At 42.4% G+C, this 18,363-nt stretch overlaps 2 protein-coding genes across 10 annotated transcripts in view; both read left to right on the forward strand.

Annotated features, from left to right (window-relative positions):
- MAP7D2 (MAP7 domain containing 2) overlaps positions 1-6,991 on the forward strand; it is an 81,965-nt gene extending 74,974 nt beyond the window's left edge. For all 9 annotated transcript variants that reach the window (XM_063182633.1, XM_063182640.1, XM_063182646.1 and 6 more), the window contains 5 exons: positions 692-745; positions 1,850-1,928; positions 2,629-2,815; positions 4,530-4,809; positions 5,368-6,991. In XM_063182633.1, coding sequence (XP_063038703.1) covers positions 692-745; positions 1,850-1,928; positions 2,629-2,815; positions 4,530-4,779 — 570 coding nt within the window. In that variant the 3' untranslated portion in view covers positions 4,780-4,809; positions 5,368-6,991. The remainder of the gene's footprint in view (positions 1-691; positions 746-1,849; positions 1,929-2,628; positions 2,816-4,529; positions 4,810-5,367) is intronic.
- Positions 6,992-15,924: 8,933 nt separating this feature from the next.
- The window catches only part of BCLAF3 (BCLAF1 and THRAP3 family member 3), a 29,874-nt gene continuing 27,435 nt past the window's right edge, over positions 15,925-18,363 (forward strand). Inside the window, exon 1 of the mRNA XM_063182698.1 lies at positions 15,925-15,969. The gene's annotated coding sequence lies outside the window, so the exon portion shown is untranslated. The remainder of the gene's footprint in view (positions 15,970-18,363) is intronic.

The raw sequence follows: 18,363 nt of genomic DNA on the forward strand, positions 1-18,363 counted from the left end.
GAAGCTGCATAAATTAGCTTTGTTTACAGCTGTGTGGCAGAAAGAGAACAACTGCAGAACCCCTGTCTGGTTACAAACAGTCATCTCTCCATACATGTTATTCCAATATGTTTTAAACTGTTCACCACTGAACTGGAGGCATATTGCAGTTGCAGATTAGAATATGAAACCAAAGTGTTTTACATCTCAAATAAAATTTCCTTTTTAGTGAAGAAAGAAGGAAAACAAAAGTATTTCAGGATAATGCCTTACACATTTCTAGCAAGAATAGCTTCAGATATTTTGCTCTTCTATTCCAAAAAGGCTAACTATTTTTAAAGTCACTGTTTGGAAACAATTGGAAAAGCAACTAGATTAAAATCACCACTGTTGGTTTTAAACCAATATCTTGTTCCAGAACTGAGCATAACTCATAGCTGCAAACACCTGGTATTAAAATACTTGTTTCTAAAGTGCACCTGCTGAGAAACTCATGTTTGATCTGATAGATTAGATCTGATAGGTTAAAGCCAGCTGCAAGATGTTTTCTCCCTTTAATTTTCTGTATTTTTCTTATTTGTTCTCCCTTTTCCAAGACAGGCAGAGAGGATGTCCTGACAGTAAAGAAAAGGTTCTTTGTCTTTTTTTCCTGTTTGTATTGTGTTACATATTCTGTCTGCCGTCTCATCCTGAAATTTATTTTGATTTATAGAGAATAGATGAAATTATGAAGAGAACAAGGAAAAGTGAAACCCCAGAAATAAAGGTATGAAACAGTATGTGGTTGCACATTTTTTTTGTTTTATTATCATATGTGGAAATCAAATTCTAGGGTAGTTCCATGTTAGTAAATGTAGTCTAGTACACTAGATAGTAGTAAATGTCTTTTGTTTTATTATCATATGTGTAGTAGTAGTAAATGTTTTTTGGTTTATTATCATATGTGGAAATGAAATTCTAGGATAGTGTTAGTAAATCTAGTCTAGTACACTTAGTGTACTAAGTGTACACTCCAGACCCAAATTTTAGATGCATTTCAAACTGAGAATGACTGTTGCTGTGTCACAGCCACTGCTACAGAGACACAGCTTTTATGCAGCCTTTGCAGGTAGGATAATTGTCCCCCTCACTACCTAGCAAGGGGCAGAAGCTCATTCCTGCATGTTGGAGCTGTAATGTTTGCTGCTGTTGATGTGTCTTCCTGCTTTGTACTAGGCAGTGATTTAGTTACTGAGCTCTCTGTTACCCCTGTCAGGAATGTGGGAGTGAAGAGAAGGCACTTGTGTCCAGCTAAGGAGTGACTGTCGGGTTTTCATTTCTAATCTATCACCAAAGTGGTATCAGGGACAGACAAAGGTGATACAGAGACTCCATCATCAGAGGGCATCTAAAAGCACTTTATTATTAGAAATTCACAGTTCTTATAGAAACAGTGGTGGACCTAAGACCTGATTGGAATCTTCTCTCACCTGTTGGTCAAGAAGGGACAACTCCTTCTTGTAAACATCTTTGACAAACAGAGATTGCCTGCCAGGTGCAGAGATTGAGATAATTGTTTTCATTCTTTCTCTGAGCTTTCTCACAGCTTCCCAGGAAAATCCTGGGAGAGCTGTGTCTCTCTCTGTTCAGAGGATATGTGATTACCACATAATCTAATTAGGAAACTGTTCAGTTCCTTTCAGAGAATGTTTTCTTTTTTCATTTCGAAAAAATGCTATGCCTAACTAAAAAGGGGGAAAAAGTCCTGTCTTGCTGTTGCTGGTCTTAGTCACCCTGTGGCCCTGAGCAATCTCACAAGTTTTGAGTCCAATTGGTTCCATAAAGGTTACAGTCCTCCCTCTAATACAGCTGAGTCATTACTTCATTTCAGAAGGAAGAGCCAAAACTGGAGATCCCATCAACTTTGAATGTGGAAAAGCAACCAAAGGCCCTTGTTCTCAACCAGCCAGGTAAAAATTGCCATGTTTTTCTGACCTATTTTCCCAGTTAAATCTCTTCAGATTTTTTTTTTTGGATCTGAGGCAGAGCACTGTGTATTATCATAAGTTCTTTGCTTTCATCTCAAAAAGAACAGCTGCATTTGCATCAGTGACAAATGTTAGAAACTGGAGACAGCTTTGCTTTGCCACTTAAGCAAAACCAGAATAAAGTTTCTCCTCCATTTTAGTACCTGATGTAGCATTTTTTGTAAATGAAAAGTTCTAGTCTGCCAGTGTTGGTTTTTGGTTTTATTGCTGCAACCTACCTTCAAATTTTGTAGGTAGAAAATTTTTCCACACAACCCAGCTTTTTATAGTATGACTCTAAATCTTACATTTAATTTCACTTCATAAAAAAACCCCATATGCATTTAAAGGATTATTAAATAAAATATGTCTGACATTATCTATATTTTGTTTACTTCTCCAGGCTAAGGTTTTTACTGCATGACATAAAAGACAGAACATTCTCTTCCTGTTTCCTCAAATTTAAAATATGTAGCATAAAGAGCAGTTTTGGAGTGGAATAAAGGAATGACAGTACAGTATGATGAGTCATGGATTAAGCTGAGTCTACTGCATTGTCAGTCTTCCTTTCTACTCAGTCTGTAACTTAAAACTATTTAAATAACAAAGTTTCTACTGTCATAATTCTAACTTTTTTTTACAGAGATCAATGGATTGGCAACCTGCCTGAAAAATAAAAGCTTAGAAAGTGCTGCGTCTGTAATCCCTTCCCAAGATGTAGTTGCTAATGGACTGAAGTCAGTTTCAGGACTTATTCAGCTGGAAGCTGTTGATGGGAAATCTAACAGCATGGAAGATTCAACTGATGAGGTTCAGTCCATGGATGTGAGGTACACACTGGATCTACCTACAGGGTTGTGGGATTCATGTGAGACACAGGATTTTGGGTTTTGTTTGTTAACACTTTACTGCCTTCCTTCTCACATCCCCCCATGGTGCCAGCTGGGTGTGCACTGGCTGTGTTCTGCTCCTGCCAGGATTCTCCTGGGTGTTTGGCACAGGAGCCACAAAACCTCATCTCACTCTCACATATTTGGGACAGGGAACTCTGAAATCCTTCCACAGTCCTTACTTATGGATTCCATGCAAGTTTGCCCAAACCTTTCAGACAGTTTTGTGAAAGCAGCTACTGTAGATACTGTTCTGATGTCACTATTTTTTAATTTGGCTGCCTAGCTGTGATTCATTAGCATTTCTGCCTCCATACAAACAGAATAAAGAAAATAATGGATTTAGAATTTGAAATACTTAACAAGTAGAAATTTATGAAAATCAATAAATAACTTTATGGTTTTAAATACTCTCACATTTTGATGGAAGGACATGCAAAAATTAAGGATTTTTAATTTGAAGGATTTTTAATTTAATTTTTTATTTACACACACATACATATAGGCAGTTAATTTAAGGCTGCTAATTCAAAGCTAGATCTGAATTTTAAACATGGAATTTTAGTGCTGTTCTTCATTAATCAGTAAGCCAGTTGAACCTCCTATACTGTCTCCAGCAAATTGTATTTCCAGCAATTGTATTTCCAGCAAATATGCATTAATATATAGGAAATGCCCTGCTGGGACCAGCCAGAAGACTGTGCAGCCCAATATTTGGTTTCAGAGAGTATCAATAAGAAAACTAGTGAGGGAGAGTACATGAGCCTAGCACTTCCTGCAATCCAAGATCACTGAAGTGTAGCCTTAGGGATATTGAGGGCACAAGTCTGCCTTGGCCTTTTAAGTGGCCACTGGTTGACACGTTGCCCATGAGTTTATCCAACTCTTTTTTTTTAGCAGCTCTTTGTGTCTAGGACCTCACCTGGAAGCAGTCTGTACAGTACAGTCTCACTGGTAGATTATGTTCTTTGATCCCTTTTAAACCCAGTTTCTTACTGGTGGCATTGGACACCCCTGACATTTTGTGTTGTAGGATTTCATGCATGATAGTTTTGCTCTTAACTCATCCACCACCACATCATAGTTGAAGAAATGTCTGTGAAAGCCTTCCTCTGCCTTCTCTTCTCCAAGTTAAAATGCACTAGTCTCAGTAGCCTTGCTAGTCTCAGTAAAGCAGCTGGTTGCAGCATTTCTTAAGTTTAATTATGGGATTTCTATGTCTGAAGTATATAATTAGGTTTTAAGAAATAACTTTTTATTTAAGTTTTGAAATATATGTGCTTTAAGTGTTTGCAGGATCAGGACAGTAATGTGAAAGATGCAACAAACATTTAGGTAAAGGAATGGTGGAGGGACTGAAATAATGATCAGTAAACTCAGTAAACTGTCAGACGTGGGTTTAGGAGATGAGTGCTCATGTCACACAGCTACCACAAACCTTCATCATTAAGGAATAGGTTAGGCTTGACCTTCTGTCCTGAACAGGTCAATATTTTTTTTTTTTTAATTAGGACATTCTCTAGGTAAAATCTTGCTGCAGCTGTCCTAAGATGCATGGTAGTTTCTGAACAGTCAGAGGTTTAACTTGATTTTTGCTTAATGAAAAGTTATAGACCTCTTATTCTGTGTCTTTCTTCCTTTATCTTTTGCATAGCCCGGTTTCAAAAGAAGAACTTATCTCTATCCCTGAATATTCACCCATGAATGAACTCATGCCAGGTGTTTCTTTGGACCAAAATGGGACAAGTAATGCCAAGGCTCTCGAAGACCTCTTGGATTTCACAGGCCAAGCTACCTACTCCAAGATGTCCAGTGATACCCTTAGCCTAGATGACTGTAACAAAAACTTGATTGAGGGATTTAACAGCCCAGGACAAGAAAATACACTTAATTCTATCTGTTGACAGCCTTGCTTTTCAGCAGAACTGGTACAGGTACAGTATTGTGATAAACATCTTATGATAAATTGCTGTGATTACTTCCTAGTTTCCCAGAATATCTCTCCCCACACATGGCAGTGTGGGGAAAGAAAGAAAGCTGTTCTCCTAGGTATTAAAATTCAACATAATCTTTGAGATTTGCAGCTGCTTGTAAATTGGCATCATATGCAAACTGACTGTATCATAGCAACCACAAGTATCTGGTAAATGGAAACATTTCCTTTAGGCATCCATAATTTCTTCATTAATACCATACCTTTCCTGCATATCATTGGAGCCTATTTGCATGAAGAAAACAGTTAGAAGTGGGGCCAGTCTAGTCATAGTAGTTATTGCTGCTGCTTTCTCTTTGCTGCTGTAAAACTTGCAGTGTAGAATCACACACCCTGAAAAGCCAGCATAGTAAAAATCCATAGTAGGCTTCAGTGACAGTTTCAAAGTACAAAACTATGGTCAGCTTTTTTGGAAGAGTATATTCTCTAAATAGCAAAACTGAGGTCATTTAACTTGTGTAGCTGACTTGATAGTCTTCTCTCTCTTTTTGATTGACAGAGATAACAATTTCTGGAGGATATATATCCCTGTGATGCTACTGGCAGTAAAATATGAGCTTGTCACTTGAAAAAGCTTCTGCAGTCCTTGAACACTGGATTTCAAATAATCAGAGCTGAATATAACTTGTCTTCCCAGGGAGTATGTTGAATAACTGGCTGCTTTTGGTAGAAACCAATGATCTAGAGCCTTGATGTTTCAGGGAAGACAGTGTGCATTAGAATTTGAGCTTTAGCTGCTAATAAAGCACTTATATCTTCTTTAATTTAAAATTCATCTCAACACTTCACTGTGATTTTTACCTGTGCATTTTATTTTTAAATAATTCTTTCCTAAGCTTGATCATGTCCTTCATCTATTTCCATTTCGATATCTTTTTCTTGTAAATAATGATGGGGTTTGCCCACAGTGCATTGAAACAAAATAATATACTGTACTTTAGTTTTGTGCCTATCTTTTTTTGTCTTTAAAAGGAGTTAATGGCAACTTTTATGAGGTGTGTAATTCAAAACTGTAGCTGAAGAGGCTTGAAAAACATATAGCTGCTGGAATCAAAAGAGCCTTCTTATTGACTGTGGAGTATGGGAGCTATCCCTTTATGATTATGTTGACACTTTTAGTCACTAGTGGCACTTACCAGTTAATATTAATTAGTCTGGGAGCAACTATCAACTGTGTTTGAAATCATATCTGTGTAGCACTTGTAAGCAAAGTATGCCAAATGCCAAGTATAACCCCTGAATATGTGTGTAGTATAGCTGTAGTAGATCCAAGTGAGTGATCAGGAGGGTGACACATTAACCTTTGAATATGCAGACACTTGATTGATACCAGCAGGCTTTCTATCACACAGAGAAGTATTTTGTCTTCCTGAAGGCTCAACAAAATGGGATTTGGTCAGCAGCAAAACAATATGTGAGTGTCAGAAACAGAAAGGGCAAAATGCGCGCTGGGAACACTGGGCGCCCTTGACGTTCTGTAAACATCTGTGTGGAACAGTCCACACCATGATGTGCAAGGTCAGGACGTCATGTGCTGCACAGTGTCAACTTTATTTCTCTTGGTGAACCTTTATGCTAGATTAGGTGCTGCTTTGAGGATATTTTGTCCAGTCCCTTATAAGAATAAATTATAAATACAACTCTCTTTGGACACTAACACCAAAAATGTGAAAACTTGGGGTGGGGAGGGGGTGTTTGGCTTTTTTTTTCCTTTTTTTTTTCCACATGTAAGAGTTCACAGCATAGATTGACCTCAGTTGTAGCACCATTCTTGTGCTCTTAAAAGTCAGCAGTGGGAAAGTAACCAGTGACATGATGTGCAATGCCTAAAAAAATCATACCTACAACACCCCAGCTCTATTTATGTTAGTGTACTTCAAGAAATACTTTCTTTTGACTGTGCAGTAAGCTGTAGCATGGTACTGTGTCTTCCAAATTAGTCCTTCATCTATTTCCTAAATAATAAACAAACAGAAACAGTTTGTTTTGCTGTAATACACTGTGTTTGACAAATGTCATATTATATTTTATTATGGTGTCATTGTATAACCTGTAGATTTCTGTATTTGCATGACCTGTATAGCATGTATAAAGGTGAAATACATTTTCATTTATGAATCTGACTTGTTTCTTAGCACTTTTTTTTTCCCCACAACAATATGACTGATTTAAAAATACACGTATGTTAATTTGTTCTGAGGTATTTTCTGAAGTAGAGTATAGTACTGAAGAAAGGAGCAGTTGGCAAAATCTCAGAATATTTCACCATTGTTCCCATTGCCATATATTCATTTGCTTTCTGAGGTGCCAGTACACTGGGGAAGTGCAGGCTGGTGCCCAAAGAGCCTCAAGGTCAGGACTCCAAATTGTGCCATCCAGAGGGCTGGTGACAGTATAGGGCCAGTTTGCAGCCCCAGCATCTGCTCTCTGGCAAAGAAAATAAGCAAAAGAAAACATGAGAGCTGTGGTAAGTAGACACTTCTGTTTAGTGTGCAAGGGCTGTTCTCTAAGAGTGCCCATGACATAAATGCTGAACTTCAGGCTACGTGCACACACTGCTGCTTGGAAAGCAACCAGCCTGGAGCTGCTGATAGTTCTCTAGTGAAATGCTGAGGAGATTTTTAAATATATTTTTTTTAAACCATCACTTCAGTCAAAATTGCAAATGAGACAACCTGATTTTATGATTAAGGATATTAATACTTTCCATGGTGACAGTTCATTTCATTTGTATTGACTCCTGAAACATTCATGTTATTTTTCCACTATATTATTTACCAAGATTGAAGGAAAGAAGATGAGTATTTGTGAAGAAATTGCATATTAACCTTTATATTCTCTTTCAAATGTAACTTTTCAAATTTGGCCAAATATCTGGAGTAGGTAGTCTCAGCTGAGGGGTTAAATTGCTTCTTTTTGCCTTTACTGATGTAACTTCTTCATAGCAACACCCTCCCAGTGTTTGCTGCTGTGAACCAAGACTGTGCAATGAGCTTTGCTTTGAATTTGTCAGTGGTTTTGCAACTGCAGCGAAGGATCAATAGTGATTCACACAAGTCCTTCATAGAGTTTTTCTGCAGTTATTTTATATAACTGTTAGTAAGTTTCTAAAAGATAAATAACACCTGTGGGGTAACTGGGCATCACAGTAGCTTTCTGATTAGGTTCTACATGAGGTTTTACATGGTGTTGCCCAGGGAAATGGCACCCAGAGCTTGCCTTGGACCACAGTGAAGGCTCTGAGCAGACCTCTTGTCTCCCCAGGGAGTTAATTTCAAAATAAAATTGCATCAGTGAGGGGTGGATCTGGACTCCCAGGCTGTATTTTCATCTGGTGATGAACAGCAAGAAGCAGTGGGCATCATCCTCTCTCCTTTAATTGTACAAATGAGATGTGTGCAGGAAGCTGCAGAAATAGCACAGGTTGCTACTCTGGCTGGCAGGGTGGGGATCTCCCCCCTGGCATAAAGAGAGCAGCACCTTGCCCTGCTTCCCACCCCACCTCAGTCCCTTGACAGCATCTACACCTTGGTGGCCCTGCCACCAACCCACTCCTGTTCAGGCACTGTCAATGTGGCACTGCAGCTCTTCTATGCCCAAGGTGGCACAATGGCTTTCAGCATTGATCATGCTGTTTGGAGAAGCCTGAGATCCCAGGATAATTGGGCTTCAGTGCTGCACAGCAGCCTGGAAACACTAGAAGAAGACATCCTTTTTATTAAGGTTTAAATTGTATTAAAATGTAGGTAGTTCAATATTCAAGAGCTGAAATCTAGACTCTGAAGTTTATATCTTGTTTTCTCTAAGCCTGGCCTGTGTCCTGCACAAGAGGGAGACTGTCCTGTAAGTGGCACAAATGAATCAGTGGTAACAATGCTGTTCCTTTTCCTGATTTAGTGACCTGTGGGACTTCTGCCTTCTCCCTCCCCATTCAGGAGCGAGGTGGAAACTGAAAAATTCATTTGGTTTCATTTCAGGATAGTGTTGTTCAGGCTGTTGGTTGTCTCCAAAACCAAAGTGAAGAGTGGTGGTTCACCTATGCTGCCACTGTTCATGGGTGCACAGAGACCTAAAGGGCCAGTGTCAGTTATCTGACATTGGGGATGTTGATATTCAGTATCAATATTAAATTCTGAAAAGTGTATTATTTCTGCTGAGCCACTATGCTAAAGTATGGAAAATATATTTTACATTATGACTGAATGCAATTTTCTCTGGATTTTCTTTTTAATTTTCAGGAAAGCAGGATTTTAATTCATTCTCTCCAGAATGCATAGACTAAAATAACAGAAAGCTTAAAATATTCAGATGCTGTTAGTGCAATAATGCCAGTCCAGAACACAGTGAGCCAGAATGTTCATTTCTCCCCCACTTTTTTATCCCATCAATCATTTATCATATCCTCATGATGTCCTACAGCTGAAGAGTAGATGATGCTGTTCACTCCAATTTGACATGTCTGTTGAAGCATGTGAAGTGGAAAAGTCCTTAAAACTGCAGGCAGAAACTCTAAGAGATATTATATTTAAGCTTTTAAAACAATTACCTAAAGTATAAGAAAATGGTTTCTTGATCACCAGAATTTTAGATACTTGTTTTCTTCCCAGCAGCCTTGTTTGCTCTGCAGCTTGTGTATGTTTTATAGCATTTTGACTATTCAAGACTGAGCTTAGTAATGTTTTTAATCTAGTAGGTTTGATGATTACCTGAGGCCTGCCATTTTCAGGATCAAAATAGAGGCTCTGGAAGATAGCGTGTCATGTTCACTTGGGAGCTTTACCAAAATAGATGTGTATCCTTGCTATAATCAAGCCTTAATGATTTCCAGAGGAAAACCAGCTAAGATGCAGGAGAGATCCAAAGAATAGAAGGCGCAGTAAGCAATGAACTATATGCTCTAGGAAGTCCTTTCTCCAAGAATAAATTTTTAAAATAGTTACATTAATAGTTACATTAATAGCTTAAACCAGCAGCTTTGTATATCACTTTAGATCTTGCTGTGCCCACAAGAACAACTGGAAGTCCATGCAATTGTAGGTGATTGATATTGTACAATAATGAAACCAAGGACATAAAATTGCATAACTAAAGAAAAAAATTAATGTGTGTAAGAGAGGTTCAGAATCTGGGAAATTACTCTGTCAGTATGTTTTTTTGGTTTTTTTTTCTAGAAATAATAGCTCCTCTCACCAAATTCAGTAAGCAGCACAGTAAGCAGGATCAGGGCAATACATGTAACCCCATATTAACATGCAAACACATCCCTTTTCAGAGTACCCTCTCTTTTAAAATACAGATGGCAGCATTGTCTGAAATGTCATTTTTAGCACCTTAAATATGCTAGGCTGGGGGGGGTTTATACCACTAAATTCTATGGAGTAACTTCTAATTTTCCTGGTGTGAAATCTCAACCAGGAATAATTTTCACTATTTTTTTTCTTAAATCTCTTATCAGTTTAAATATAGAAATTCAAACAAATACAAAATCTGGCCATTGCCTGCTGAAATGGGTTTGTTCTCTCAGATCCTGGACAAAGACTGCCCACACCACAGCTGGCAGAGAAACAGAAGTCCAAGGAGTCTTTCAAAGACTGATTGTGTGCAGTAGTGTGTCAGGGCCAGCACTGAAACCCTGCTGGCATGGGCAACAGGTACAGTCCTGGTCAGACATGGCTAAAACTTCCCCAGCTGAAGACTGGGTCAGAAGTTCTTCCCTTCTGGCAAGCAATGTTTGTATTTCTAACCTAGAGATTTACAAGGTTAATTTATGCCAATGTTCAATGTTGGGCTTTAGGGCAGGTGTCCTGTAGCAAGTGAAACTGCTGGTGGATTTAGCAAATAAATGAGCTGATGAATGGGTGAAGGTCACAGTCACTGAAGAATGCTAAGACACTTCACACATATTTATTACCACATAATTACTATTAGAATTCCTAAGGCAAATCAGTATCAGTCATGCCTACAATGTTGTCTCAAGCTGGACATTTTAAAATTATCTTTCTCTTAAGTCAGACTTTCACCTGCTGTTTTACTGCAATTTCTTCTGTCATCTTTCCAAGACCCGGCTCTTGCAAAAGGAAAGAATTGCAGCCTTTTTGCACCTCTGCCTTCCTCCTCAAATTCATCTGCTTTGGCCTCTTGGATGATAAGCTCTAAGCTTTTGTGTTTAAAATCCTCTTACTGCATTTATGTCACACATTGGTATTAGTCCATACACTGAGATTGTTTTCACTGGTATTTTGCCAACACCCTACCAAGTTCACACGGGCTGGATGCCCAGCAGCAATGGCACGTTTTCCTGTGTTGTTACAGGAAAGCCACGATAACCTTGTAAATAAAACACTGCCTTTGTTACGTCATGAGAGCCCAGGCTTGCTGGAGGCTGTCTTTGAAGAGTAATTCAGTGATGCTATCAGAGCCAAGTCATGCAGTTAGTCATCCTCTCACATTCCTTCAGGTTTTAATTAAACAATTACTTTCCAGCTTTCCTTCAATTTCCAGGCTAAAAAATGTAGGATGTATTTCCTCAATGGAGGAGGAAGTCATTATCTATTGCTTGGAGCCTAGACTGGAAAAAGTGTCACAGTTCCACAGAAAACTGTTAAAGTTCTTATGACTGAATTTGGGGGTTACTGCTTCATTCTGGAACATATTCTTGTCTTGTCTGCATAAGGTATTACAGATTTGAAGCTTCTGCATAAGGTATTACAGATTTGAAGTTCCTTTGACAAATAACCTCAGGAATTGACTTAAACCCCAGTGTCTATTTTTTTATAAATGAAGAGAAAGAGCTGATGCCCCTATGATGGGAACTTAGAGGTTTAGCTAATTTTGTTCCACTGAATGATAGAAATATTTTTTTTATTGCTACCATTAGAGGAAGCAAATGCCCAACACGTCTGCAAAGAATTAGGCAGCTCACTCATTTCATAACAGGAGACACACTTTGTGGTTTGGTGAAAGCATTTTGATAAAAAAGTCCTGATTGCACTAGGGGTAGGAATGGATGAGAGGCAGAAGAAGAAATCATGAATGTGAAACTCCTTCAAAAGCAGAGATCCGAGTTAATGAAGCCATGCAAACCTAATCAGGAGGCATAACAAGATAGTGAACTACAAAAGAAAACATTTCCCTTTAGGTATTATGAGAGGTTGCTTGGTAAAACCATGATTTAACCTTGGACAGCAGTTCCTGATGGTGGATCAAAATCATTGTGTGGCTGTTGACTCCACCAGACCCTCTCTCACTGTTCCAAGATGCCTCTTCCCTTTTAACTGTCACCATCTGCAGGCTCTGTCTGTAGACACCAAAATGAATTGTGTGTGACAACCAAGCCAAACCACTCCACAAGAAGATTTTAATGTCATTTATCTGGTGCACCTCAATGGAGAGAGGTGTTCAGCAGCAGCTGCTGTGGTGGTCAGCCCTGGCACTGCAGGAAAGTCCAGCTGATGCTCCCAGCACAGCCTGGGGAGCACTTTCCTTGTTCCCTGCCTGCTTCTGTGCCTGACCTTGTCAGCAATCAAGGAGATGTTTTATTTTTTTTTTTTTTTTAATTAGCATAATATGGTTCAGCAAAGGTCAGTGTCAAGAGTAACACTTTATGTGGAAAATTAAATGTCTTCCTGAAAGAACAGATCCATAAGATCTGTCTGCTGTCACAGGCTAGTTCCTGCTTTTGAATTTTAGGTAACTTCCATTCATCATTTCCAAGTATTTAGCATGCAAACCACAGTTGTGCTCTTTCCAAAGGGAATGTTTACTAAATTAAGCATTAAAGGAATATGAAAGTGATTCTCTATTCTAATGATACTTAATTAGAAATAAAACATGGAAATAGATGAAAATAATTAGTCTTAATAAGCAGTAATTGCCAAGTCTTGTGCAACAGAATGGCCTTCCCAATTTAGAGGTGAAGAATAATGATGCCGTGGAGCTACTAATAGACACTGATTTAAATATTAATTTAACTTGTAAAGTATGTGTAGGTTGTTTTTCACTTAGACTACATGGTCCTAACCACAGAGATCCTTGTGTGCTTACTATCCATCAGGATAGTATCCATCCTGCTATCCATACATATGAGTTGGATCAAGACCATCTGAGGCAACATCAAATAAATAGGTCAATAATGAAATTTGGTAATTTATTTAATGTCACGTAGAAGTTTACCCCATACACACAGAGGCTGTGTGTCTGTACTGAAAACTCAGTTTTAGTTTCAAATCTGCTTTAAGTCTCAGTGCAGAGGTAGCCCCCTACATGCAGAGGTCAGGCAAACCATTACACCAGCTGAAACAGGGAATAAACCCAAATCTTCTCTACTGTTAGTTCAACTTTCTGAATCTTGCTAATGCATGGGTGGCTGCCTATACAGCCATTATCCCACATACCGCCACATATGGCAATATGTTTATATGGCACCCAGGCTGGAGCAGGTTTTATGGCAAAGTGCAGATCAATGGCATCTCTCTGCTTCAGTCTCACTTTGTCAATTTAAAGCTCACAGAGCCAATTCTCATCCTGAACTTCTATTAACAAAAATTCCAGCATGGCAAAGAGGAAGCAAGTGCTGCTTGGTGCAGCTTGTCACTCTAATTCTCTGCCCTATGGGTCAGTAAATCTTCTGCAGTCCATTTTAATTGGGAAAATGCTACAGCTAAATTTAAAAATAATCTTATAATTTTATATGAGAAATTCAAAGTGTTTTGGTGAATGTAGGAAATTCTTTTATGCAGAAATCACGTGGGATTTCTTGTGTTTGAGTCCACAGAGAACCAGGCAGGATCCTGCAGACAAAGACAGCAAATGGATTGATAGCTGTGACAAGGGATCCCTCAGTCCCACCTACAGCCTCCAGGCTTGAGAAGACAGAAAACTGAACATAGTGCCCTGCTGAAAGATCAGTCCTATAAAAGGAGGACAGGAAGACGTCAGCAGTCAAAAGTCCAAAGGACAGCCAAAGTTGGCAGCTCACACTGGTCGTCAGAACATAAGGAAACTGAGACCACCCCTTTGAGGGGGGCCAAAAGCAAGCAACCCTTCCTCTCCATTCTCTATTCAGTGAATATAACTTCACCCTGTTTAGGCCATGGCTTGATGACAGAGTTAAATGCAACACTGTGACTCTCAGCTGGATCAAAAATGTCAAGACTGCGTAACACAGAGTGATGAGTCTGGTTCTTTTTTTGGCTTAAATTAAATTGTTTAAAAAAATGTTGACAAGGTTAAGTTGGTATGCTTTACACCAGATCAGATATCACCCGCCTTTGCAGTTGTAATGATACTGTATCAGGTATCTAGGCTTCCTTTAGCTACTGTAAAAATACAAAACCAACACCAAAACCGTGCTTGGTCTAAAACAAAATTGTGTGCCTGCATTTGTGCTGAATCAAATTTATATTAATGAGTTGATCTGGCAATAAAAAAACTACCAAAGTAGTATTCCAGATCATTGACCAACAGCCTCAGACACCAATCCAATCTAGATAGCATCAGTGTCTCCTTGGTTTTGTGTGATCTATAAATTTATTTCCGAGTGGTTTTCAGCCAGAAGAAGATACTTTGTTTTGAAAGGGTTACAGTATGTTCACTGTGTCATTCTGTTGTTTATAGCTCCTGAAGGAAAAACTGACACCAAACCTGTTGGGCCTGCTGGCTATCAGGACTGGCAATCAAGGGAATTAATGCATCCCAGCAGCCTAAAGAGCCTTCACACCACTGGGACTGATTCAATCCCAGGCAAGGAGAGTGCTGCCATCCTCTAGTGCATGTTCTGATGAGAATTCCAGGAACTTGCAAGAAGTCTTGGAGAGCACTACCTGACACCTTGCCAGGTGCCTCGACCCTCGCAGCAGCAGCAGCAGCAGCAGCAGCAGCAGCCTGGGACAAGGGAGCCATGGCTGCCTTACCTGCGGGCTTGGAGCAGCACCACAGTGGGTGCAGCTGCAGGGGCCCTGACCTCGGGGAGGCTTTGGTCCAGACTTTCCTGCCTGATCCACTTCAGTGCAGCCAAGACCAGTGAAAGACCAGTGATACCTGCCCAGGAAACCCAGGTCCTTGGGGCCTGCCCCACTCTGGCCATCGCTGGCCCTGCACAGGAGCTGCCTGCTGCTGCTTGGGCCCAAGGGGCAGTGAGGAGGGACCCACAAGAATTGAGTCTAACTCTGAGCCCTGCACAGGCCAGCCCCAACAACCATGCCATGTGCCTGGGCTTCTTGAACTCTGTCAGGCTTGGTGCTGTGGCCATTTCCCTGGGGAGCCTGTTCCAGTGCCCAGCCACCCTCTGGGTGAAGAACTTTTTTCTGAAATCCAACCTAACCCTCTCCTGGCACAGCTTCAGGCCATTCTGTCAGGTCCTGCCACACTGATCACCACAGAGAGATCAATGCCTGCCCCTCCACTTCCCCTCATGAGAAAGTTGTAGACCACGAGGTCTCCTCCAGGCTGAACAAGCCAAGTGCTTTTAGCCACTTCTTAAATAGTTTCTCCTCTAGACCCTTTGACATCTTTGTAGGCCTCCTCTGGACACTCTCTAATGGCTTTGTATCTTTCTAATACTGTGACGCCCAAAACTGCTCCCAGCGCTCGAGGCGAGGCCGCCTCTGCAAAGCAGAGCAGAGCAGGACAGATCCTCCCTCTCCCGGCTGCCGATGCTGTCCCTGACGCGCCCCGGGACAGAGCTGACCCTCCTGGCTGCCAGTGTCACACACGGGCTCTGCTTCCCACAGGGCATTCCAGGCGAGGGGCTGCCCAGGAGTCAGCACCCGGAAAGGGTCAGCGCACCCCGTCCGGCGCGCTACCGCGGCCGGGACCCAGCGGCCCAGGGCCCACCCCGCGCAGCACGGCGGGCTCCGGCCAAAGGGCCCCGGCGTGAGAGGGGCGGTCAGTGGGCGGTGCCGGAGCCGCCCCCGCCCGGCCCCGCCGCCCCTCCCCTTCCGGGCCGCCCCCCGCCCGCCCTTTCTCTCCGCCGCGCCCGTGCGGAGCAGCCGCGGCCGGCGCGGCCGCCGGGACCCGCCCCGCCGGCTCGCCGGGCACCTGCTCGGGGCGGAGCGGAGCGGCGGCGGCCGCCGGAGGAGCGGCGGGAGCGGCGCCGCAGGCGGTGAGTGCTGGGCCGGTGGCGGCACCGCGGCCGCGGCGGGGCCTGGTAAGGCCCGGCGAGGGGGCGGGGGCGGTGCCGCGGGCAGGGGGAGCCGGGGCTGCCGCGGTCATTGTCCCCGTCAGCGCCGCCTGCGCCCGGGACGGAGCGGGCCGGGGTGCTCGGGGCTCCGTCGCCCTCCGCCGCGCCCACCGAGGGCCGGCGGTCGGCCCGGCCCAGCCCGGTCCGGGGGAGGTGAGTGGTAGTTGCCGCCCTCGCTCCCCGCGCTGGCCCGGGCGCTGCTGGCCGGTGGCAGCGGAGCTGCGGGGACGGGAGCTCGGCGGGGACTGTGCTGCACCATCCTGGGTCTGCTGAGGGCGGGGTAGCCGGAGCAGCGGCACCCAGAGCCGCCTCGCCCCGCGTGTGTGCCTGTCTGTCTGTACGGAGCGTGTGTGCCTGTCTGTCTGTACGCAGCCTGTGTGCCTGTCTGTATGCAGCCTGTGTGCCGTGGTGCAGGGCTCGGGGGCCGTCAGGAGGTTTGGGAGGGTCAGGGACAAAGCCCAGGGCAGGGCACACACCCGAGTGGCCGCGGGGCTGTGGCCGTGGCCCCGAGTCGTGACTGTTCCAGAACAGCCTCTGGGCCAGCGGCACCGCAGGGCTGAGCTCGCTGCTCACTGGTACTGTAAGGACTCCTTAGAGGTGAGCAATGCATAAATACCAAAAGTCCCCGTTTCCAGTAATTTATATGCTGTCACACGCAGAATCACACCAGTTAAAGTCTTTATAAAAACTTAGAGTGGTACAGATTTTGTGTATCAGTCATAGCTCAGTTTCAGTATGTGTTTGTATTTTCTAATGTATTTTCTAGATTGATTCAAGCCACAGCAAGGTGAATTGATGCCAATTTGAACAAATCTGAGGGGTTTTGAGACTTCTTTAAGTATTTTAGTTGATTATGCACAATTTTTTCATACACATCTGAGTGGGTGGTAATGTCTGGTGAGGAGTTGGTGATAGCAGTCTCTTCACTTGGCTCAACTCCACCTAGGACAGCAACACCTCATTTCTACTGCCATTCTTAAATGCCTCAAGTCCTCATAAATATAGTTCAGATTCCTCAGTTATAAGGGTTTAAAACAAAGGCTGCTCAAATTGCTGGTAGATTTTAATTACCTACTTAATTTGTGTGTTTGTGGACCTCAAGGAAAAGTGAATCTTGTGTGAAAGTCTTGCTGGGTGTGGATGGCTGGAGGAAGAACAGGGAAGAGGATGCCAGGAAGGGAGGGGAAGAAATATGCAAAAGGCATGGAAGGATCTTTGGTGAAGGATGTTGTGTTGTGGCAGCTTGACACAGGGCTGGGCAGAGGACACAGATGACTCTTTCCCTTTGAGGATTTTTTCGATTTTTTTTTTTTTTTTTTTTTTAATATTGGTGTTGATGAGGTGAACTGAAATTAATTAACTTCCTTCAGTGACACACCCTGTTATCCTGATAAACCGCTGTCTATCTTGAGTGTCCGTGCACTCCTCCACATCTGCCTTCAGCAAAAGAACTGGTATTTCTGCCACTGCTTTTGTAAGAGTCATCAAACCAACTCTCCATGTGCCTGTGCTGGGACAAGATGGGCTTGATTTTGGTGCAGTCTTGGCTTGTGGGTGTTCACCTCTCAGGAGGTAACCTAGGCTGGGTTGGTGTTGCAGAGAAGCTGGTGAGGGATGTGGCTGCACACTGTTAGCTTTGCTTTTCCTCTCGGGTGGCAGCAGGTGCTTGCTGTCAGCAGGGAAGGAAGGAAGCATGCCTGAGCCTTCCAGCAAAGATGCATTTCTGTGGTGTGACTGGGGAAGGCAGCCTGGGCTTCCCAGCCTCCTGGCAATGCTGCTCTGCAGCACCACTGATCCTGAATAAAGAAGGGTCTTGTTTTGGTTTTCTGGGAGTTTGTGACACCAAGGTGAAACGCAGAGGTTTCCATCATGGTTTGTATGTTTTGGAGAGCTTTCAGTAGGCAGGAAGTTGTTATGGTCTGTCTCTAAGACTGACACAAGCAGATTAAACATACCTCTTGTGTCCCCTTAGAAACTGGTCAGCAGATGTGGCTGGATATGGTGCTGCGAAGTTCTGTGCTGAACAGGTGTTAAAGGCCTCCAATTCAACACGTTATTGAAATGGCTCACTAATATATTTATGGTTGGGTTTTCTTTAGGTAAAAAAAGTAGTTTGAGAGTGAAATACCGTGTTTATTATGTGATAGGGATTTATCCTGCTCAGTCTTTCCAAGTTGGCATTCTAATCTGTTCTTTTGCAAAGGTGAGGCATTGCCTGCTAATTAGTGAAATTAAATGGGTCGATTTTAAATGAGAACTCACTGAAAAGTTATATGCTCTGTAGACCTACTCAGTTATTTTTATTCATTTGCTCAA

This window comes from Melospiza melodia, chromosome 2, assembly GCF_035770615.1.
Source record: "Melospiza melodia melodia isolate bMelMel2 chromosome 2, bMelMel2.pri, whole genome shotgun sequence".
Classification (NCBI taxonomy): Eukaryota; Metazoa; Chordata; class Aves; order Passeriformes; family Passerellidae; genus Melospiza; species Melospiza melodia.